This window comes from Camelina sativa, chromosome 11 (assembly GCF_000633955.1).
Source record: "Camelina sativa cultivar DH55 chromosome 11, Cs, whole genome shotgun sequence".
Classification (NCBI taxonomy): domain Eukaryota; kingdom Viridiplantae; phylum Streptophyta; class Magnoliopsida; order Brassicales; family Brassicaceae; genus Camelina; species Camelina sativa.
Genome location: NC_025695.1, coordinates 31,067,721 through 31,090,564, shown reverse-complemented (window position 1 = coordinate 31,090,564; position 22,844 = coordinate 31,067,721). Strand labels below are relative to the sequence as shown.

The following is a 22,844-nucleotide window of genomic DNA, read 5'->3' as shown; positions in this document are numbered from 1 at the left end:
TCGGTTTGGGTTCACAAATGAGATAGTTAGGGTTTAGATTTTACAAGTAGAACGAAATTATATGTCGGTTTGGGTTCACAAATGAGATGTTAGGGTTTAGATTTTACAATTAGTACAAATTATATGTCGGTTTGGATTCACAAATGAGATGGTTAGGGTTTAAGTTTTACAATTAAAACGAAATTATATGTCGGTTTGGGTTCACAAATGGGATGGTTAGAGTTTAGATTTAACAATTAGAACGAAAATATATGTCGGTTTGAGTTTACAAATGAGATGGTTAGGGTTTAGATTTTACAATTACAACGAAATTATATATCGGTTTAGGTTTATAAAAAAACGGTTTAAGTTTTTAATTTTATAATAAATATGTATAGATTTTATTTCCTTATTTTATAAGGGGTGAATGAATAGGTTCACCCCTAGGGATGAACCCAAGTATTACTCAAAAATGTGTGTTTAGTTGAAGATAGTTTTGGTTTTGTATAGTTGACTATAAGAAATTGTATTAATCCCAAAAAACATATATATATATATATATAGCATCTAATCTTTATTAGTGCTAGAAAATATAAGCAAATTAATTCATGCATACAACCAGGAAGTGGTGTTATATACACAACACTCTGTCTAGACTAAGCTTGTCCGGTCAGAGCCAAAATGTCGGTTAGTTATTCGGTTGTGTTAGCCTTCTTGCATGAATCACGTCAACATCAAGAAAAAGTTTGATCCAATAATACATATCAAAGATCAAAAAAAAATTCATTGGGTTTGGACTTTTAGGTATTGAAAATTTGAAATAATCATCTTTTCGACCATTTTTGTTAAGTCAACAATTTGGTAAGAATCTCTTTTCCAAAGTAACCCAATCCAATGCCAGAACTATAAATTGCAAAAGCGTCAAAATAAAAAGCTAAACATGGGCTAACACACAGAAGAATGTAAATATTCGGGCCCATTAAGGCCTAGTGGGCCTCTATTACAAAACTGTATTTAATCCCTTTAATCGCTGTCTTCACTCTCTTTCTCGCGACGGACGGATCTTAGGTCTCTCTCTCTTTCTTCGTCTCTTTTTCAAAATTTAGGAATTTTCAGACTTTGAGCGAAACTAGAGTGTAAGACTTCGAATCTTCGGAATTCGAATTTGAAGGAAACAAAATTTGCAGAGATGAGGAGGATTTTTAGTAGAGGAGGAGGAAAGGACTCGCCGTCTGAACCCGCTTCTCCGTCACCGAGATCATACCCTTCGACCTCTCCGGCATCTTCGTCTGCAGTGACGGGTCCTCCAAGACCGATTCGTTTAGTGTATTGTGATGATAAGGGCATGTTTCGGATGGACCCTGAAGCTGTTGCTACTTTGCAACTCGTTAAGGAACCAATTGGTGTTGTTTCGGTTTGTGGTAGGGCTCGTCAAGGAAAGAGCTTTATTCTGAATCAGGTTTTTTTTTTTTTTTCGTTTCTTCTTTTAAGGGTTTTGGTGGAAAATGGTGAATTGGGGTTCTGTGGCTATTGTTTCCAGGTTTAGGGTTTTGGCAAATTTTAGGGTTCCTGTTTGTTAGGTTTTGGAAGCTTATTGGACTCAGTTATGGGGGTTTTTGTTTTTTTTTTTTGCTTTTGTAAGTTAAGAGGTTGTTTACGGAGGTTTCGTTGGGGGAAATGGTGTTTGGTTTGATATGGTTCTGTATTACAGTGTTTTAAGGTCTAGGGGTTTTTTGTTATTGTCTGTTTTCTTGAATTGATTTGTTAGGTTTTTTTTTTGTAGCTTCTTGGACGCAGTAATGGGTTTCAAGTAGCATCAACACACAAGCCGTGTACCAAGGGGCTTTGGTTGTGGAGTTCTCCTATTAAAAGGACAGCTCTTGACGGAACTGAATACAATCTTTTGCTGTTAGATAGTGAAGGGATTGATGCTTACGACCAAACGGTAAGTATCATTTTATTTTACTGTTACTAACAGTTTTGTTCTCTTTCGAAGATTTTGGTTTTATTAATATGCTTTGATTCGCTTTACTTCCATTTCCACAGGGTACCTATAGCACTCAGATATTCTCATTAGCTGTTCTTTTGTCAAGCATGTTCGTATACAATCAGGTCTGTTAAATTTTCAGTTTAAACTCAATTTAATCTTTTGTGAAATTATATCACTATTTTGTTGACTTAGATGTTGTTTTTGTTTGTATGTGTCAGATGGGAGGTATCGACGAAGCTTCGCTCGATCGTCTTTCTCTTGTCACTCAAATGACAAAGCATATCCGCGTAAAAGCTTCTGGAGGAACGAGCTCACGTTCTGAACTTGGGCAATTTTCTCCCATCTTTGTCTGGCTGTTGAGGGTATATAATTCTCTCTGTCAATTGTGTTTGTTGATGTTATTGCTTAGAGATATGTATTGACAGTTATATATTTTGCTGTAGGACTTTTATTTGGATCTAGTGGAAGATAATCGAAAAATTAGTCCACGTGACTATTTAGAAATTGCATTAAGGCCAGTTCAAGGTACTGGAGGAGATATTGGTGCAAAAAATGAGGTAATATATTATTTCTTTTTTCGAGTATGTTTAGTTGGATGATAGTCGGGCACTCTTGAGAAAGCTGGGTGTGGTGATCAAGTGTAATTCCTTTGGTAGAATAATAGTCAGTCAGTGTAAATGAAAACAATGATTTTTTTTTTTGCAGATCCGAGATTCAATTCGTGCCCTTTTCCCTGACAGAGAGTGCTTTACCCTTGTAAGGCCTCTGAACAATGAAAAGGACCTGCAGAGACTTGATCAAATTTCGGTTAGTATTGTTCTATGCATGCTCCTTTACCTATAATACTATGCTGTAATCGTTTGGATGCTTGGTTGGTTAATATCCTGTGTTCTAATGCAGTTGGAAAAATTGAGACCTGAATTCGGTGCTGGCCTGGATGCATTTACCAAGTTTGTTTTTGAGAAGACGAGGCCCAAGCAATTAGGGGGTACTGTGATGACTGGCCCTATTCTTGTTGGTATCACACAGTCTTATCTGGATGCGTTGAATAATGGTGCTGTGCCAACAATAACCTCATCTTGGCAGGTTTGATATCTCTTGCCTCTGGATATTTAATACATTTAAGGATTTGACTGTATACTGCCAGAATTACTTTACATTTTATGATACATTACATCTTAATGGGTAAACACATGGTTGATTATTGCATTCATACATCTATGTACTTCAAACCAATGTGGGGATCAGTTGGAATGTTCTTACTAATGCATTCTCTAGTCTATTTTCCCCCCAGATTAATTTAATCGATTCTTCTTGACCATGTTGTTATAGAGTGTCGAAGAAACTGAGTGTCGAAGAGCACATGATTCTGGTATAGACGCCTATATGGCTGCCTTTGACCAATCAAAAGCTCCTGAAGAAGTAAGTATCTTGACTTTAGCGTCTCTTTTATTTTAATTGCAATTTATGATTAATGTCAATTTTGCTATATGTGTAGGGTGCACTGAGGGAAGAACATGAAGAAGCAGTTCGAAAAGCCTTGGCTATGTTTAACTCTAATGCTGTAGGGGCTGGTTCAGCAAGAAAAAAATACGAGGATCTTCTCCACAAGGAATTGAAGAAAAAATTTGAGGTAATAGATTCTAAAACAGTGTTGTTCAGTAATAAGGAGTGGTTTTGAATTTTGACTGTTTTATATAACTCATCTTTCACATATGAAATTTCTCCTCTTATTGTCTTATGCTAATATAGACTATGTATTTTGATGATTTAGGATTACAAGAAGAACGCTTTTATGGAAGCAGATTTGCGATGCACGAGTACTATCCAGCGCATGGAAAAGCAGCTGAGATCAGCTTGCCATGCCTCTAATGCAAATATGGACAATGTTGTCAAGGTTGGTTATTTATGGATTTTTTAATTGTCTTTTTATTTGGCATAGAAGGATTAGGGATTAAAATTGTTGTGATTTCTTATTGCTTGCTTGTTATGATGACTGTGTCTCAGGTTCTAGAAGCTCGTTTGGCAGAATACGAGGCATCATGCCATGGCCCTGGGAAATGGCAGAAACTTTCTGTCTTTTTGCAACAAAGGTATTTTACTGCTTCCACTCCTCACTGTATTTCACTTGTTTAGTTATTTTTGGAGGTGCGTTCATGTAATTTGTGCCTTATGTGGTCTACTTTTTTAATCGTTCAGCTTGGAAGGACCTATATATGATCTCACCAAAAGGCTTATCGATAGCATCGCTATAGAGAAAAACTCACTTGCAGTGAAATTCCGTTCTGTTGAAGATGCGATGAAACATCTAAAGCAGCAATTAGATGATAGCGAGAGATACAAGTTGGAATACCAGAAACGTTATGATGAATCCAACAATGACAAGAAGAAGCTGGAAGATATATACAGAGAGCGCATAACTAAACTACAGGGGGAGAATAGTTCTCTGAACGAGCGATGCTCTACTCTGGTTAAAACCGTGGAATCTAAAAAAGAAGAAATCAAAGAATGGAAAAGAAATTATGACCAGATTGTTTTGAAGCAAAAAGCTGTTCAAGATCAGCTTAATTCCGAAATGGAAGTCCTTAGGACAAGAAGTACTACATCTGAAGCTAGGCTAGCTGCAGCGAGAGAACAAGCGAAATCCGCTCAAGAAGAGACTGAGGATTGGAAAAGGAAGTATGACTATGCTGTGGGAGAAGCAAGATCTGCTCTGCAAAAGGCTGCTTCAGTGCAAGAGCGTTCAGGCAAGGAAACACAATTGAGGGAAGATGTTCTTAGGGAGGAATTTGGTGTCACTTTAGCGCAGAAGGTATCTTTTTTTTGTCTCATTCGTTAAAACTATGACTTTTAAGTTTAAAATTATCAATTTATCATTCATATACGGTGTAATGCAATTTCAGGATGAAGAAATCAAGGAGAAGGCTACAAAAATTGAGAAGGCAGAGCAGTCTCTAACGGTTCTAAGATCAGAGTTGAAGGTAAGCTTTTTGAAATGATAGTATCTATGTTACCTAGTTTTGTTTCTCTTATCTTCCTGTGGCTCCTTGCGTTCTGATAAGTTTGCTGAATTGCTTGAACCTTTGTGGAATGTGAATCTCAGCTTGTGTTGTGTCTTTTTGCAGGTGGCTGAATCAAATATTAAAAGCTTTGACGTGGAGTTAGCATCTCTGAAATTAGAATTAAGGGAAATGGCTGATAAGTTGGACAGTGCCAACACAAATGCTTTAGCATATGAAAAGGAAGCTAACAAGTTGGAGCAGGAGAAAATGCGTATGGAGCAAAAGTATCGATCTGAGTTTCAAAGTTTCGATGAAGTCAAAGAGAGATGTAAGACAGCTGAACTAGAAGCTAAACGTGCTATCGAACTGGCGGATAAAGCACGAGCTGATGCTGTCACTTCCCAAAAGGAGAAAAGTGAGACTCAGAGGTTGGCGATGGAGAGACTTGCTCAGATCGAACGAGCTGAGAGGCAAGTTGAAAACTTGGAGAGACAGAAGACTGACTTGGAGGATGAACTGCGCAAACTTCGTGTGTCTGAAATGGAGGCTGTCTCCAAAGTTACAGTCTTAGAAGCAAGAGTCGAAGAACGAGAGAAAGAAATCGGATCATTGTTAAAGGAAACCAATGAACAGAGGGCTCATAACGTGAAGTCACTTGAGAAGCTGTTGGATGAAGAGCGTAAGGCTCATATTGCTGCAAATCGAAGAGCGGAAGCTCTTTCTCTTGAGCTGCAAGCAGCACAGGCAAGCGTTGATAATCTTCAGCAAGAACTAGCTCAAGCTAGGTTAAAAGAAACTGCACTTGACAACAAAATTAGAGCTGCGAGTTCCTCACGTGGGAAGCGGAGTAGAATTGAAGATGTCGTTGATATGGACATTGGAGATACAAGTGACAGAATCATAAGGACTAATAAACGGGCTCGAAGCGCAAGAGGAGATGATCAAGGTCCTACTGACGAAGGCGATGAGGACTTTCAAAGCCATCAAGACAATGGTGAGGAGGAGCAAGAAGAAGATTACAGGAAGCTTACTGTTCAGAATCTAAAGCATGAGCTGACCAAGTACGATTGTGGACATTTGTTATTGAACAGAGGCCATCAAAACAAGAAAGAGATTCTTGCTTTGTATGAAACTCATGTTCTTCCCAAGAAAGCTTTAGGGAAAGAAGAAGAGAGAAAGAGACAGAGAGAAGTCACTTCTTCTTAGGACAAGGCTCTGTACAGAGTGAGGAGACAAACATATTCTAATCTCGCAGTTTCGATCTCTAGAGATGAGTAAAAGAGTTGGATTTAGAATGGCTCTTGGGTAATGTTTTGTTGATCTTAATCGGGTTATCGGTTTTATTGGTTTATCTGGTACTGGGGAATGTAAACCGAATTAACAAGTTGTATTGAATCTGAAGTTTTTAGGTTTTATGAGTGTGTCATTGTGTTGGTATTACTATGTGTGGGGTTTGCGTCGGTTTGGTGTTGGACTTTTGAATATTAGACTTAATCTGTTTATTTTTCAGGATTCTCTTACGAGTTTTTTTGAGTGCGACCGTTTGTTTTTGGATGTTACACTTCAATTCTAAGTCAACAGTATTGACGAATTGGGTTTTAAAGGAATGATTCTAAGAGTAATTTAACTTGGTGATAAGCTCTTCCAGATTTGACTTGTATTACGAAATGTGACAGCAAGAGAAGAATTTAGTTAAAAAATTAGAAGTGCACTTGCGTGATTTGATATTCTTAGCGTAAATAAATAATTGAGAAAAATATGATACTGTACGTTAATTACGTTTGTTTATTTATTAGAACTCTCCATCAATGGAGGAATTGTTTATAAGAAGAGATGAGACTAGAGCTAACAAGGCTATGATAGCCTGGCTATCAACAAAGCTGCTACAAAAGCCAAGTAAAACACACAAAAGCAGTTAATCAAATGAAAGATAGAATAAATCCCAACATTCAAGCAATTTTTTTAAAACCAAACACAATCTCTGACGTCGTCCCGTCGGTAACAAAAGCATAAATCGGGTTTCTTTTCCGACCAGCACGACTGAGCTTAATATTCTTTTCCCACGCCACACGCCCGTTTCTCTAGGTGATTTTAGTATAGATTTTATATGTGTTTCTTTCATTCAGTCTTATAATAGTTTTTTTTTCAATTTCAAAACTTAACCTAACCGATATTGAAAATAAAAAAGAAAAAAGATAGTCAGCTACGCAAACTATAGCGTAATACATGGTAACACATGACTATCTTTTTTCCTTGAATTAATTCGCCCGTCCCTGGTCGTCTCTGGTCGTCACACGTTCGTCGGAAGATTGGAGTCATTAATTGCAATAGTATCTAACAGATCTAAAAATTGGCATAAAAATCAATTTAGTATATTTTGCCAAATAACATATTTAAAAAAAAAAATGACATCTTGTGCAATTAGAGAAGAATACACGTATTCTTTTCTTTTTTTTTGAGTGCACAAGGACATTTTTTGCAATTAAAGAAAAAAAACTGTTTTATAATGAATTAAAAAAAAAACAGTTTTATAATGTGCAAACTTTACCAACTTTTTTTTTTTGATAATCAAACTTTACCAACTTAGCCAGTAAAAGGATACCCTCGTGGATCCCCAACTCAAGCACGTATATAGAACCCAGTTTATCCGCATAACACACATGTGAATCATTGTGTGTAATAGCAACTGCTACCACTGCTCTCTTAGAAGAACTGCAAGAATATATGTAACTTGAGCATAACGCTGGTTTTCCTAAAACATGCTACTACGATGAAGGGATCTTAACTTACATTGTCACGGTGCAAAGGCACTTCCAGCTATGAGCACACCACATTGTGAAGAACTTATAGTTGCCAACACAAACAAAAAATGGCCACTAGCCCCAAATCAAATAGAAGCAATGAACTCCTTATGTGATGGCTCATCCTCCAAACTAACGGGGTAATCCTCCATATTGCAAAACATTAAAATAGTCAGTTAAAGAACCAACCTCGTACACCATAAAATGATAAACACTTATGGTGAACTGCATACTTAAGATTGTATACTCTCAAGTCAGAGCCTATGGCAATGGCCCCAAAATTTCCTGAGGGATTAACTGACATTGCAGGGGTAGCTGGTCGAAAATTGGAGTCAGCACGATAGTGAACCAGCCCATAGTCTATAGGATTAACATAGGGAGCTTTCTCTAAAATGTCTTCGACCCACCTTAGCTTGTGTATAGGTGCGGTTTGCACACCTTTTTTAGTGATTTTTCCTGTAGAAGAATACACATATTCTTTTTTTTTATGAGTGAATACGGGTGCATAATGAGTGCACAAGGACATTTTTTGCAATTAAAGAAAAAACTGTTTAATGATTAATTTAAAGAAAAAACTGTTTAGTTCAACTTGTCATAACTGATTTTTTTTACCTTCAAAAGTGAGTTAGATAGTACAAATTAATAATAAATTTTTTGTTGTATGCATCTTACATTTGTATAGTGTGACCAAATATGACAAAAAAAATCTTCAATTTGTATAGGCCTTGATGTATTCATAAATTTGGTTAGCTTTTTGTTGTTTCTGCTACCATTTTTTTTTTTTTTTTGCTTCTTAATAACTATTTTATTAAAAATTCTTTCATAATAGTATTTACAAATTACGTTTCCAATCTACAAAGTAACAAACACTACGTTTTAACGAAATTCTAAGAGAACCAAAGTCTACGTTAGCTTTTCAAAAGTTACAGTTTTTTTCCAAGGCTATTAAAATTCAGAAAATCCTACAAATAAAATTTCTGATAAGTTATATTTTCATCCCAGTCATTAGTTTTGTAATAAATTTGTTGTTCATAACGTTACATTTGATCAACCACTTAACACTGATGCAACAATAATAATTAAATAAAACCTACCGAACTTTTTCACCAAAAAAGAAAAATGTGACTTGTTCCACAAGGTGGCAAGATTAGGTCCACCGTCCAGTTTTGACGAAAATCTATCTTCCAAGTCTCGTCAAAATTTTATCAGAATGAGTCTAAAATAATATTAATATATTTAATTTTTTACGATAAATAAAATTCTTTCGTACACAATTAACTATATTTAAATACATAACTCCTCGTAATCTATGATTGTTTTGGACAGATTAATACAAAAATTATTCATATCAACAGTTTATCATACTGATTCAGACTTCAGAGTAACATCATCGTGTGATTTATATGAAACTGAGTTTATAAATCAATGATAAACTATTGATAAAAACAATCATAAAACCGAGGAAAAAAAATAATCATTATAAAAAAAATACACAGCGTAAACTAGCATTTTCTATAATAACCCTTCAAGTTTTCCATTCTTCTCTATAAAACCCCAAAACATTTTGAACTGTTCAAAAATCACCCAACAACATCATTAAAGATATTAATTAACTCATAAGAAACCAAATGGTCCAAATCCTAAACATAAAAGTCATCTAATGTACACGGCAATAGAAACATCATCTACGTTAATGTCCAACTAATAACAACTCTACCCCTTTTAATTTCCAATATTTGTTTCTAAAACCCCGAAACGTTTCAAAATTATCAAAATCACCCTCCTTCCCTCTCCAAACTATTCAAAATCGCCGCCACTTGAGAAATCAACGGCTGACTCCTCCGTGAGTTCCCGACACAAGCCAAAGCAACCTTGGCCAATCTTATTACCAAACCCTTAACCTCACTTTGAACAACGATCCTCGGATCTAATAGCTCACCAAATCTCTGTTCTTTGATCAATGGCGTTGCCCATTTCACAAGCAACCCACTCTCACTTCTTCTCCCACTCAGAATCTCCAATAAAACGACGCCGTACCCATACACATCACTCTCTTTGCAATACCCTTCTTCGACGTATCCGAAAATCCCAGATTTTTCAACCGGAATCAAAAACCCAAATCCGTAATCGCAAATCTTAGCCGTAGATTTCACGTCGATCAGTATATTCGACGACGTGAATCTACCGTGAACGATTCTAGGGTTCGCGATTACGTGCAAATACTCCAATCCTCTCGCCGCCCCAGCCGCGATTTTAAAACGCGTTTTCCAACAAAATTCAACAGCTGATTCGTCTCCGTTTAAGTGATCGCTCAAGCTTTTGCCCTCCCCGATGAACTCGGTTACGACGATTCTTTCTCCGGGAGCTTCTGAGAACCCTAAGATCGAGACGACGTTTTGGTGATGCGTAGAAGAAAGCGTTTTCAAAACCGCGGAGAAACCGAAACCCGGTTTACTCAAAACCAAACCGGGATGTACTCGTTTAACCGCGACGAGGTTTTTACGATCCGGAATTATCCCAGCGTAAACCGTTCCTAACCGACCGGAACCGATGATTCGTCTCTGGTTAAATCCGTCGGTTGCTGAATCTAATTCGGTTAAAGGGTAAGATTGACCGGCCGGTTTGGCTTCAAGAAGAAGAGACTCGTCGTCGGACCGGTTTGGTCTTTTTCTGCATAGTAAGAAGAGGAAGATGATGAGAAGAAGAAGAGCAAAAGAGAGAAGAGACAAAACTGAAATGTAAGCGATTTTTTCAGATTTGTCCATTTTGGGTTTCAAGAAAAAAATAATGAAGACTCATCAATGGTATGATTATGGGGTTTGTGTGAGTTTTATATACGAAGAGGGGAAAAAAAAAAAGTCAAAAAAAGACAAAAGGAAAGAAAAATATTTTGTCTAGATGGTCAATAAAATATTCATGGACTTTTATATTAGGAAGAAGATCTTTACTTTTCAAATTTGTTAGATTATAAAAAATTTCAGTTTAAGTTATTTTCAATAAATTATATATTGTTACTAATATAGTAATATGCCACAACTTATTCATAAAAGTTTTAGTTATTTTCAATAAATTATATATTGTTACTAATATGCCACAATTTTTTCATAAAAATTAATTATCATACATATACACAAATAACACTTACTGTATGTGAATATGAATAAGATTGTGCATACATATCCGATCGTTGGATAGTTTTTGGAAAACAGTACATTAAATATTGCGAGGAATTTTTCTTTGTATTGTACAAATTTATCTACTTTCAGCGGATCCATCTTCAAAATAGCAAATTTTGTAGTGTCATGTTATAACAATCAATTCAATGGATTATAAAGTGAAAAAGGAGCTTGAATAACTAACTACCTACTCATCAAAAGATGAAAACGTACTTTAGATGTTTCCACATCACATATGATATCGAAACTATTTGACTCAGTAGCTGATATAAGTTAATAAGAGTGTTCAACTCATATAGTCATATTATAGTTGTACAGATCAAAATAATGTGTTGTAACTTGTAAGAACCACACAATGAAAATAAATGGTCGAAAGGATACGAAAGAATATTATAAGAATGAAGTATTCGAGAGGGGACCTATCTAACTTTGGCAGGTGAAACTCGCACCTAATATATATAAACTAATGCCACTTTGATAATTCTATATATAGTGTATATCATAAGAATGCATCTACTTACATCTTACTAAGTCTCAACTAATATTCCTCGTATGGATATATAAATTTTACTAACGATTGATTGTTTATTTTTGTTTGTCATATCTTACGTGTTGTTTGTCATATCATATCTAAAAAACACCCTAAACTAAACCCTGCAATTTTTGTGTTACTAACTAATCTAATCCACTACTATAATATTGGTACGTTCGTTACACCATCAAATTTCCTTAAATTCCGAAATTACTTTACTTAAAGATATGTATGAGAAGATACACCAAACATACATTGTTTTATTATCTGAAGCCCATGCTCACCAACGACAATCATTGCCGGTTGTACGTATTATAATATTATCTCATTTCATTCATTACATATGTCCATAGATTCTCTCTTTTTGAAACAAAAGAAAGAAGTTATATAAAATAGTGTTTGCAAAATGAAGATAGATTTAAATTGTTAAACAATATATTATTTATATGGGACCTCTTCTTATATTTTTTCCAAAAAAAGAAAGATGATTGTTTCAGTATGTTTTTATTAGAAAGTTATTGTTTTTAAATACAAAAGAGTGATGAATTTTGTTAGATATTCATCATATTCAAGGTCATAGGGTCGATAATTGATTTACTATTACGATTTAATATCAGATATTTGAGATTTAGAAAATAAGATCTGCATCAGCTCTGTAGGCAATGCGAAATTATGATTTTCAAATAATTTATGATATTTTATTTTGACGAAAGAAAATAACTGTAAATTTATGTGACGTTTATATGTAGCGTAAAATTATGTGATGTTTAAAAATGTTTAAAAGAAAAGTTGGTTTTTACTTTTTTTGTAGGATTGAAGAAACCATTTATTGAGAGTCTAAATTACTTAGGAACCTTGTAAACCAATTATAAATGAAAATCATCAAAATCATTTTAAGAAACTATCACAATTCAGATAATTAAAAAATGTAGTTTTGTTTAATACATACATTAGTGAAGTCATGTTTTGTAAGTTGGGCTTTAGTCAAGGATTCTTTAAATGGGCTTTTTGTTCTAATATCCAGATGTTCCAAAACATATGTACTTCGGGAAATAATCCGAATCCCCAAGACATTTCGTTAATTTCATTTTTTTTGTTCATGTTCGTTAATACAGTTTTTGAAATATCATACATATCATAATGAAAAAATGTAACGTGCAAGTCTCATCGTATGACACCCAAGAATAGTTTATAACCTTGCTAGGCCTCCACGTCATAACTTCTTCAAATTATCCAAAGGCTTTACATAAACTTTCATTGGGTTGACACAAACATCATTGATTACCATGACTCCCACTAATATTACTTTCCTTCGTTACAAAAATCTATGAAAATTGACTGTGACAGAGAGAGAGAGATATGCAAACAAATGTTCATGGGAAATTCACATCAGAATCACATTACCAAACCCTTTAAAAACAGATTCAATTAGAACCCAAATATTTTAAAATGAAAAACTATAATTATTTCATAGACAAGGTCAAAGCTTATCCTTCACACAAACGAAGACTTAAATTTAGTTTCAGACTTGCTTGCAATGCATAACAAAGTAAGCAGCCAAAGTTACATTAAAACACAAGCCATTTGCTCAAAACAGAGAAAAAAACAACAAAGCACCTGAAGAAAAAGAGATTTGAACCTTGAGTGTTATGGAGATTAAGGTTGATGAAGAAGCTGGGTTCAATGGCGCTCATCGCATGATCAAAGACGAGACTGTTCCACTCCTGGAAGATGAAGATCGAACCGAAGTTCGAAATAGGGACTTTCCTGACATAGAAAGGAACACTTGGATACAAAAGGCAATAGGTCAGACTTTTCAGACAACAGCTCATCTAGCTAATCTTTTACCTACAGGGACAGTTCTTGCGTTCCAGATTCTATCTCCAATTTTTACAAACGCTGGGCACTGCAGTTTAGCAAGCAGGATCATGACTGCATCGCTAGTTTCCATCTGCGGATTCTCTTGTCTCATACTTAGCTTCACAGATTCTTACAAGGACTTGAACGGAAATGTCTGCTATGGATTTGCAACAATCAATGGTTTCTGGATAATTGATGGCTCAGCTACTCTTCCTCAAGAACGTTCCAAGAGCTACAAACTACGGTTTATAGATTTCGCACATGCCATTATGTCGTTTCTGGTGTTTGGAGCCGTGGTTTTGTTTGATCAAAATGCGGTTAAATGTTTCTTTCCCGAACCATCAGCTGAAGCAGCAGAGCTTCTCACAGCTTTGCCCGTAGCCGTAGGAGTCTTCTGCAGTATGCTGTTCGCTACATTTCCTACTACACGCCATGGTATCGGTTTCCCTCTCTCAGCTAAATGATGTTCTGATACAAATTGTACAATCCTCCTAATACCTTTCGAATCACTGAAATTCTCTGTGTATGTTGTGCTTTACCATTATTATTCTGAAATCAACTCTTGAATATAATATCTCAATGTTTGTGTAAGTTGTTCCATACGACATGTTTGTTTCAGCTGTCTTCATCCAATCTTCCAAGCACTTAGATATCCAAACCTCTGAGAACAGACTCCGAAGCTTCTCCTACAACTGTTTTATCCAATGTATGACCTATTAGTAACTTCCATGTTCCTTTACTTGGAATACACCCATCAGTCACTATCTCATCTACTAATTGAACAGCTTTCTGAAATTCACCTTTTTTGCACAAACACTTCACCAAAGATTCCAGTGTTTCAACCTCAACTGAAATACCTCTACTTCTCATGCTTACATATAGAGTAAATGCACGACTTGGATAACTTTTAGAAAGACCTCGAACTACTTCATTACTAGTCTTAACATGGATGTTCCAAGTTAAACGATTTGGAGTTATTCCTCCAAGAATCATCTCGTCGAGGAAGTTGGCAGCTTCAGGAAACTTACTGACAGCACAGAACGCACTGATTACTTTCCCATATAATCCAGCATCAGGTTTCACACCCTGAAGATTCATTCTATCGAGAAGTTCAACGGCTTCTTGAATCTTCTGCTCCTTACAGAGACCAGTGATCAAAGTGGTATACGTTACCATGTTTGGCCTGCAGCCTCTTGCTATCATCATCTCAAATAACTCCATGGCTTGCAGAGGACGACCATCTTTACAAAGACCATCCATTAAAGTACTATAAGTGAAAACATTCGGCTCAATGCCTTTACTTTTCATCTCTTCTAGATATCTCATTGCTTCATCAACATTTTTGGATGCACACAAACCGTGAATCAGAGAAGTATACGTAACAACGGTTGGTGCACAGTCTTTATCAACCATCTCCTTAAATAACTTCTTCGCCTCATCTATCCTTCCAAACCGACACAAACCACTAATCAAAGTTCCATATGTGTAAGAATCCGGATCACACCCTCGTTTAGGCATTTCAAGAAAAATCTTAAGACCAGCATCCACTGTCCCATCATTTCTGCAAAGAGCTTTAATCAAAACATTAAGAGATGCCACAGTAGGAGGCAAACCAATCTCTCTCATATTCTTGTAAAACTTAAAGGCCAAATTTAACTGATTCTCCTCCACGAGAATAGCAAGAACAGTGATGTAACCCTTCTGGCTAGGATCACAATCAAAATCCTTCATTTTGTGAAAAACCCTCAAAGAATCAAATGGCCTATGAACCCGACCATACCCTCTGCATATCGAAAGCAATACATCTTCGCTAACAACACAATTCTCAGTCTTCATTCTAGCAACAAGATCTTCAGCAGCTTTGAACTTGTTAGCAGAGACCAACCTCGTGACCATGTAACCAAAAGTACTCTGATCATGCGAGAACCCATTCGCGTATTCCGCTGTGGCAGAATCAAACACTGCAATTGACTTCTCCACGTTTTTTTCAGCTCGCATCAGTTTGATAACCTGTGAAGGCGTGATGTTCTTTGACCACTTGAACGTCATCGCTTTACTAAACAATGATACCTTTTCTAGAAATAATAAAAAAAGAAACCTTTTTTTTTATAGAGAAACACAAAAATGATCTCAGCTACGCATTCCGTCGAACAGGTTGTGCGCACTAACGAATTAAGTACGCTCAAATCAAATAAGCGAAACACAGACCAGGTAAATCATTTGAGCATCAAAAACCTACAAGTAGAGAGAACAATCACAGAATACAAAACGAAGACTTCATTAACATTTTTCCCGTTTTCCTATGTATTAATATCAACAGCTTCTCTGAGTTATAGACACCTCTCAGTAAATCAAATCACCAAATCGAAAGAAGTAGCAGTGAGAATCGTTACGATTACGAACTAGAAGGTGAATCAAATCGCCGGAGAAGAAAATATCACCAGTTTGGCGACTTAGATTAGGGTGGCTTATGTTATGAATTTGGAGACTTTAGCTGCAAAGAGCAGAGTATGTAGTAGTTTTTTTAGCTCGCAACAAATATTATGATTAACCAAATTTAACCAAACTACTGTAAAAGTAAAACCTCTCTGGATTAATTAAAAATTTATTAATTTTATAACCTTATTAGTCGATTAAAAAATTTGACCAAAAAAAATTGATTAGAAAATATGTTGAGATAATTTGTTAAATAACATTAATGTGTTGGATGTTATAAATCTTGATGTTTCGGTTTGAACATCCTTTCCGTTTACGTATTAAAATAACTTTTTAGTGTTTATGTGGTAATTTTCAAATTTTCTCATTCATTTTACTTTTTATTTATTTAATTCTACTATTACATTTTCTAAACACAATATTTTTTTTATATATTTGTGTTTTCTTTAAATCAATTCTCAAACACATTTAAATCTCTTATATAATTTAGGAGTTACGAAGTTTTATATTTTTAATTTATTTATTGTTACCAAATTTAATATTTCAATTTTTTTTATAAATTGTCTCATTTCTAATGCACATTAAATTAAAATAATCGTTCAATTTTATATGAATTGAAAATATATATTTTATATGTATACACCTATATTAATTTATATATGTGTTTAATCTGTATATTATAATAATAGTAAAAAGATTTCTATTTGATTAAAATATTATTATACCATCAACCAATACATTCACATTAATTTGTCCCGAACACCTAGTGAATGATCATATTAGTGATAATGTCACAAAAGGTAGCATATCCACTTTGAAATTGACTTTGGCATGACTAATATGTTATTATGTTTACTTAAGGCACAAAGCTTTACATAATCAATTTAAGGTTAACTCAAGACAATATTCACTCTCTACATCTACAACATTACTTATATTTGTGGAAATGCTGTCCACCATCTTTTGCCAATTATAAAGTATTATTTCGCAACCTTTACAATCTTATAATAATGATGTTGAATGTTGTTTAAACATTATCCAATATGTACTTAGAATTTTATGACTTTATTTTCAAATCTAAAAACCAAATAAATATTAGAGTACAAATTTAGAACAAAATTCTGATATTAGAGCAAAAAATCTATCAACCAACGTGTATGTCTCTAAAATTGTGAGCAAATTTCTAATTAAAATATACAGAACACCTTACATAGACCAAAAACTCTATTAAGATAGGATCATAAGGATGGATAAGTCTTCATGAAAAATAAAAATTAACTATGGGCAACATCTATTTGAATATATAAGACATATTCTATAAACATTTTTAAAATATGTATAAAGTATTATCATTTACTGATTGAATTTATTTTAATTGTATATAAATAATGTTTTTATGTGAAAAGACAAATGCAAAATAAATTATAGAAAAGTACTGTATCTTTTAATATGTGTGCTTTTAGTTAAAAAAAAATTTACAAATCAGAAGGGAAAATTTATATGTATCTATGTTGATTTGTTTTTTTATAATACAATCAACCATCTTTTAATTGTAGTTGCATTGATAAATGATTTCTTGTATAAAGATAATCTAATGCTATTCAGTTCATATAAATGGTCGTAAATATAAATCCGGATTACTGGGCACCTTAAATAAAAAAATTTTGTATACATTTTATTATTTAAAAGTATATGTTAATTTATAATTCAAAACCCAATATTTTCGTTATATTTGTTTTGCTTATTTTTGGAACTACATAAATGTGTATTAAAAGTAATAAAAAATTAAATCTGAAATACATATGAAGCATTGAAACTTCAAGTCTAACTTAGACTGTCTAAGCATTGAAATTTTCATAGAAATATTCCTACTTTTTTAAAAAAGTATAATTCATTCAAAAAAAATTGTTTGTGTGTTTTAGACCACATAAACCCAGTCAAGTTTTTGCAAAAAAAAAGGTATCGTCTCTTTAGACTATCGAAATCCTTTTTATATATATGCAAGAGAGGTTCAATATTTTGAAGTTGCCTCCATATGAAAAAAAAAACTTACTGATGAAAACCAAATTATATGCTACATATTTGGTCAATATAAAAGGATCTTTGTCACTTATTTTACAGTATGATCACATGGATATCGGAATATTATTTCAAGTTCATGGGCTATGAATTTTTTAAATCATACCTCCTAACGTCTTTTTTATCTAAAATTCTACCCATCCAACTAAACCACATAATTACGATTGATAAACCATATTTAACCTAATTTATCTTTCCCAACATCATTAGAAATGGTGTCAACAATTATAATTGATCCCTTATTTGAAAGTTTGAATATAACCACATAATATTGGATGTGAGCAAATTGTTGAGCTTATTCTTCTTGTAACTACTTGATTTGTAAAATGTTGACCATATTCTTCTTTAATCCTCTTTCCAATCTCCCATAATAAATTAATCCAACCTCAGAGAAATGTTTCTAGATTTACATTAGGAATACTAAACACCCTAAATGACCAAATTCTCAAGTACACATATGGTTATTAAAAAATCTTTATTAATCTATAAATCTAATAACTATTATTTTTTTTTACTTATAGCCATTTTAATTTATTTTTTTGGAAACTACAAAAAGAAATGTATTACAAAAACAAAATAAGAATACATTTTAAAATGTAGAATAATATATGAAGCATTGAAACTGCAAGTCAAATTCTGATACATTGCCAATTTTTTTTTTTTTAAAAAAGGAAATTGAATAGAGATATTGTATACCATCAAAACATATATATTTCTTTCTTTTTATTTTGAAAGAAAAATATACTTTCTTGTGACTATGTCACATTCAATAATTTGAAGACCACTCAACATATAAGGTAAATTGAAAATATATATACAACAAAAAAAAAAATCTACTATTATTGTCTTTCCAAAAAAAAAAAAATTATACAGCAGATGATGATGATATGGAACATCGATTGGCTAATATTCACTGTGTCTCTTAAAACCATCCACATATCAAGATAAGATGGACCCTACGCTCATCCAATCCAAACCAATATCTCACGATTCTTATCTCATCACATCAATATCCACCGTTAGACTCATATCCATGTTATTAATCCTACGGTAACACCATACACCGCGAAACACAAGATCAACCTAATCAGGATCATCGTATCCCAACTTCTTGAAATATACACACAGAGAACCTCATATCTTCGTCTTCCCCTCTCCGCTCCGCTCTCTCACTGTCACAGATCAGAAACAAAATTTATAAGTGAAGGTTCGAAATCAATGGAGTCACGCGTGCTGTTACGCGCCACCGCGAATGTCGTCGGAGTACCGAGATTGAGACGACCAGTCGGAGCGATCCACCGTCAGTTCAGCAGCACTGCGTCTTCGTTCTCGGTTAAGCCACTCGGAGAGGGAGGGAACCTGATCTCCGGTCGTCAGCTCCGTCCGATTCTGCTTCTCGATTCTTCGTCGTCGGCGATCAACGGAGGAGGAGAGAAGAGAGAGATTCTCAAACCGGTTAGAGCCGCTGCAGCCGAAGGTGGAGATACCGCTGGGTAAGAAAAGGAGGTCCGTTTCTAGCTCAGAACGAGTTGGCTCGTTTGACTCGTTTGATCTGAACTCGTTTTTTGTTTGTTTTGCAGGCAAGCTAAAGTTGGATTCCTAGCCAAATATCCATGGCTAGTCACTGGGTTCTTCTTCTTCATGTGGTACGTGTCTCTTCACGCGGCTTTATCTTATCTTTCAAACAATGCGCACTTTAGCTGATTCTTACCGCCAAGTTATTGGAAAGTGTGATTGACGAGTTTACCCTCTTTCGGTAATTGTTTTTGTTGCAGGTACTTCCTGAATGTGATTTTCAACATCCTTAACAAGAAGATCTATAATTATTTCCCTTACCCCTAGTAAGTTTTTATTTATTTTTAAATCACATTTTACATTTTTTTATATATGTATATATAGTTTGGTGATTAATCTTAAAAGTTTAGAGGTATATTGATCGAACCATATTCTCTATGTTGGTCCAATTTAGAATCGGATCCGAATATTGTATCTTTTTTTTTTTAAAACAAAATCCGAATATTTGTATCTAGAAAATTAAGTTTGTTTTAATGAAAATATTATAAAATAATGCTTGTGTTTTTGTACAATAATATTTGTCTTTTTATACAAAATTTAATACAATAATGCTCGTGTTTTGTTTTTTTTTCAGTTTTGTATCGGTTATACACTTGTTCGTAGGAGTTGTATACTGCTTGATTAGCTGGTCCGTGGGTCTTCCTAAACGTGCCGTAAGTAAACAACAACTCTTCGTAGCCTCAACTACCATGAAGTTCTTAATTTATATGAGTGATGGTAAAAGAAGCAAAATGGAAAAAGAAAGACGGGGCGTTCCGAGAATCGAACTCGGGACCTCTCGCACCCAAAGCGAGAATCATACCACTAGACCAAACGCCCATTTGTTATTTCTTTATTTTGATTATATTTATCTACTATCTTGGCTCATGTGAATGATTTGATGGCTGCAGCCAATTGACGCCAACCTCCTCAAGGTACTGATACCAGTTGCTGTCTGTCACGCCTTAGGCCATGTCACTAGCAACGTTTCCTTTGCCGCAGTTGCTGTCTCCTTCACTCACACCATCAAAGGTACTAGCTCCCTTTTTTGTGTTTCTTTCTTTCAAAATCATTTGATACAATTTAATTTTCCACAACATGTATAACATTTCATTTAATCAAAATATAACATTTCTATCGTTTTTGCCAAAACGCAGCACTTGAGCCATTCTTCAATGCGGCTGCTTCTCAATTCATTATGGGACAATCCATCCCCATAACACTATGGTTGTCTCTAGCTCCTGTTGTTCTTGGTAAACCCTCAATTATACTATTTTCCGTATTTCTTGTTTTTTTTTTTTGTTAAAAGTATCTTGGATTAACCTTTAAACTTTTGCAGGTGTTGCAATGGCTTCACTAACCGAGCTATCATTCAACTGGCTCGGTTTCATCAGTGCCATGATCTCGAACATTTCTTTCACTTACCGAAGCATCTTCTCCAAGAAAGCCATGGTTCTTGATTATTTTCTCTTCTTCCCTATGTTTTGATTTCTTTCGCGTCAAGTTTTGATTTTTGAAACCGGATTGCGTTTTCTTTTCAGACTGATATGGACAGTACAAATGTCTATGCCTACATCTCCATCATTGCTCTCTTCGTCTGCATTCCTCCTGCCATCATCGTAAGTCACTTTTATAATCTCTCACTAGTTACGGATGAAAGAAGTAATATGTTCATATCTTGTTATTAATTAGGGTTATTGGTTAAAATTTGTTATTAGGTTGAAGGTCCTAAACTGCTTAACCACGGTTTCGCCGACGCTATTGCTAAAGTGGGAATGACTAAATTCGTCACTGATCTCTTCTGGGTTGGAATGTTTTACCATCTCTACAACCAGGTAATATAAAATTCAAGTTTCATTCGTTTAACCTTAATCCCCTGTGTTTTATAGAGGAAACTAAATCATTTTAAAAAACCACGGTTGCAGTTGGCTACCAATACCTTGGAGAGGGTCGCACCACTGACTCACGCTGTTGGAAACGTTCTGAAACGTGTGTTCGTGATCGGTTTCTCCATCGTTATCTTCGGTAAAAGATTACTCAAACACTCTTTTATTCATATAACCTTTTTACTTATTTAGACAATCACAAATGTAACAAACTAATATATTTCACTTAATTAATATTTGCAGGAAACCAGATCTCGACACAGACAGGTATTGGAACAGGAATAGCAATTGCTGGTGTTGCAATGTACTCTGTCATTAAGGCCAAGATCGAAGAAGAGAAACGGGTCAGTTCACTAATTTTTCACAACAAAGCTTATGATATTTTCTTATAATTAATAATAAATTGTTTTGGAGCTTGAGAAAAAGATGATTTTTTTATTCCTCTGAGAGAAAAAGATGATTAATTAATGAGATTTGTATGTTTTTTTATTTTATGCTTCAGCAAGGAAAGAAAGCTTAGAGAGAGGCGGAAGACAACGGAAGACAATTGCATAAACAAAGTCCTCCGATGGATATGTTTATATATAATAAATAACCAAAATGCAATATAGTATGTTGTATGGTACCATCAACCATTGTTTTCGAGTTTTTTTCTTCCTATCTTTTGTTTATTTTTGCTTTCTGAAAAGTTTATATATATTTTTTTATTCTGCTTCTTCTGTTTTTAATGGAGAACATTTCCATTTCTTCAGAATATGCAATTATCTTGACGGATAAAATGCATAATAATGTATTTATTTGCTGTATCTTTTGGAGCATACACTATATAGCCATATCATCATAGAACGAAAATGTTGTTGGTTCTTTTAACTTTTTTTTCCTTGGTAATTTTATTTTGTTTTTTTTTAACTGATAATTTCTATTATATAATGTAAATTGGTTTTATGTTGTTCTTGTAAATTGGTTATAACTTATATATGGTTCTTGTAAATATTATGTGGGTTGTTAGATAAGAGATATATTACACATATGAAATATATAAGAAAGAATCGTCCATATTAAATTGCGAAATCACAACACCTTAAACAGGAAAAGAATTTTTTAAAAACATTAATTCTGAACGAAGAGGTAATTAAAAGTACCTCAAAGAAGCAACCACCAATTAAGGTGGCCGAGTTACCAGAGAGAGTAAACTCTGGGATGAAGAGAAAGCTACGACGGGCAAAGTAACAGAGGAGACACAACCATTTAGGACGGGATCGAACAGTAAATAACAGCTAGACAAAATGTAAAAAGGAATCAAGTAAGAAAAATACACTCTAAATCCATGTAGTAAAATATTCATAAGGCAAATGGATTGCAACACGACAGATCTGATACACGAGGTTCTCTAAGAATCAGATATGAACTAACACAGAAAAGATATGAACTCATAGAATCAGTCATCCTGCTCAAGTCAGAGAAGATATAGTTTGCTCAATCAATAATGTGATGAACACTAGATATGGTAAGCATACACAACTATTATACCATCTCCCAGAACAAAGCA

The 22,844-nt window shown here is 34.4% G+C and overlaps 5 protein-coding genes and 1 non-coding gene across 6 annotated transcripts; 3 read left to right on the top strand and 3 right to left on the bottom strand.

Annotated features, from left to right (window-relative positions):
• On the top strand, positions 1,030-6,491 carry LOC104724781 (guanylate-binding protein 3). Its single transcript, XM_010443329.2, has 14 exons — positions 1,030-1,438; positions 1,763-1,924; positions 2,026-2,091; positions 2,188-2,331; positions 2,413-2,526; positions 2,675-2,776; positions 2,870-3,055; positions 3,302-3,391; positions 3,468-3,602; positions 3,744-3,866; positions 3,977-4,062; positions 4,169-4,781; positions 4,873-4,950; positions 5,095-6,491. The coding sequence occupies exons 1-14, from the start codon at positions 1,169-1,171 to the stop codon at positions 6,175-6,177; spliced, it is 3,252 nt and encodes a 1,083-aa protein (XP_010441631.1). The 5' UTR covers positions 1,030-1,168; the 3' UTR covers positions 6,178-6,491.
• Positions 9,100-10,561, bottom strand: LOC104724780 (serine/threonine-protein kinase-like protein ACR4). The gene has a single exon (XM_010443328.2). The coding sequence runs from the start codon at positions 10,535-10,537 to the stop codon at positions 9,548-9,550; it is 990 nt and encodes a 329-aa protein (XP_010441630.1). The 5' UTR covers positions 10,538-10,561; the 3' UTR covers positions 9,100-9,547.
• Positions 12,921-13,920, top strand: LOC104724778. Its single transcript, XM_010443327.2, has one exon. The coding sequence runs from the start codon at positions 13,130-13,132 to the stop codon at positions 13,802-13,804; it is 675 nt and encodes a 224-aa protein (XP_010441629.1). The 5' UTR covers positions 12,921-13,129; the 3' UTR covers positions 13,805-13,920.
• LOC104724777 (pentatricopeptide repeat-containing protein At5g46100-like) lies at positions 13,968-15,860 on the bottom strand. The gene has a single exon (XM_010443326.2). It carries the CDS (start codon positions 15,387-15,389, stop codon positions 13,986-13,988), a length of 1,404 nt encoding a protein of 467 aa, XP_010441628.1. The 5' UTR covers positions 15,390-15,860; the 3' UTR covers positions 13,968-13,985.
• LOC104724775 (triose phosphate/phosphate translocator TPT, chloroplastic-like) lies at positions 18,952-22,165 on the top strand. The gene is made up of 12 exons (XM_010443325.2): positions 18,952-19,348; positions 19,436-19,501; positions 19,631-19,696; positions 20,005-20,083; positions 20,321-20,441; positions 20,567-20,662; positions 20,749-20,861; positions 20,951-21,028; positions 21,128-21,244; positions 21,335-21,434; positions 21,539-21,639; positions 21,798-22,165. Exons 1-12 carry the CDS (start codon positions 19,074-19,076, stop codon positions 21,813-21,815), a joined length of 1,230 nt encoding a protein of 409 aa, XP_010441627.1. The 5' UTR covers positions 18,952-19,073; the 3' UTR covers positions 21,816-22,165.
• TRNAP-UGG lies at positions 20,178-20,249 on the bottom strand. The gene has a single exon. It is a non-coding gene; the product is annotated as a tRNA-Pro (tRNA).

What these genes read in the sequence shown, in the direction of transcription:
- LOC104724781 (XM_010443329.2), top strand. Translation starts at nt 1,169, where the DNA reads ATGAGGAGGATTTTTAGTAGAGGAGGAGGAAAGGACTCGCCGTCTGAA. An exon ending in AGAGCTTTATTCTGAATCAG is followed by an intron (nt 1,439 to 1,762) that starts GTTTTTTTTTTT and finishes TTTTTTTTGTAG; the next exon opens with CTTCTTGGACGCAGTAATGG. An exon ending in GTGTCACTTTAGCGCAGAAG is followed by an intron (nt 4,782 to 4,872) that starts GTATCTTTTTTT and finishes ATGCAATTTCAG; the next exon opens with GATGAAGAAATCAAGGAGAA.
- LOC104724780 (XM_010443328.2), bottom strand. Translation starts at nt 10,537, where the DNA reads ATGGACAAATCTGAAAAAATCGCTTACATTTCAGTTTTGTCTCTTCTC.
- LOC104724778 (XM_010443327.2), top strand. Translation starts at nt 13,130, where the DNA reads ATGGAGATTAAGGTTGATGAAGAAGCTGGGTTCAATGGCGCTCATCGC.
- LOC104724777 (XM_010443326.2), bottom strand. Translation starts at nt 15,389, where the DNA reads ATGACGTTCAAGTGGTCAAAGAACATCACGCCTTCACAGGTTATCAAA.
- LOC104724775 (XM_010443325.2), top strand. Translation starts at nt 19,074, where the DNA reads ATGGAGTCACGCGTGCTGTTACGCGCCACCGCGAATGTCGTCGGAGTA. An exon ending in CTTCACTCACACCATCAAAG is followed by an intron (nt 20,442 to 20,566) that starts GTACTAGCTCCC and finishes GCCAAAACGCAG; the next exon opens with CACTTGAGCCATTCTTCAAT. An exon ending in TTTACCATCTCTACAACCAG is followed by an intron (nt 21,245 to 21,334) that starts GTAATATAAAAT and finishes CCACGGTTGCAG; the next exon opens with TTGGCTACCAATACCTTGGA.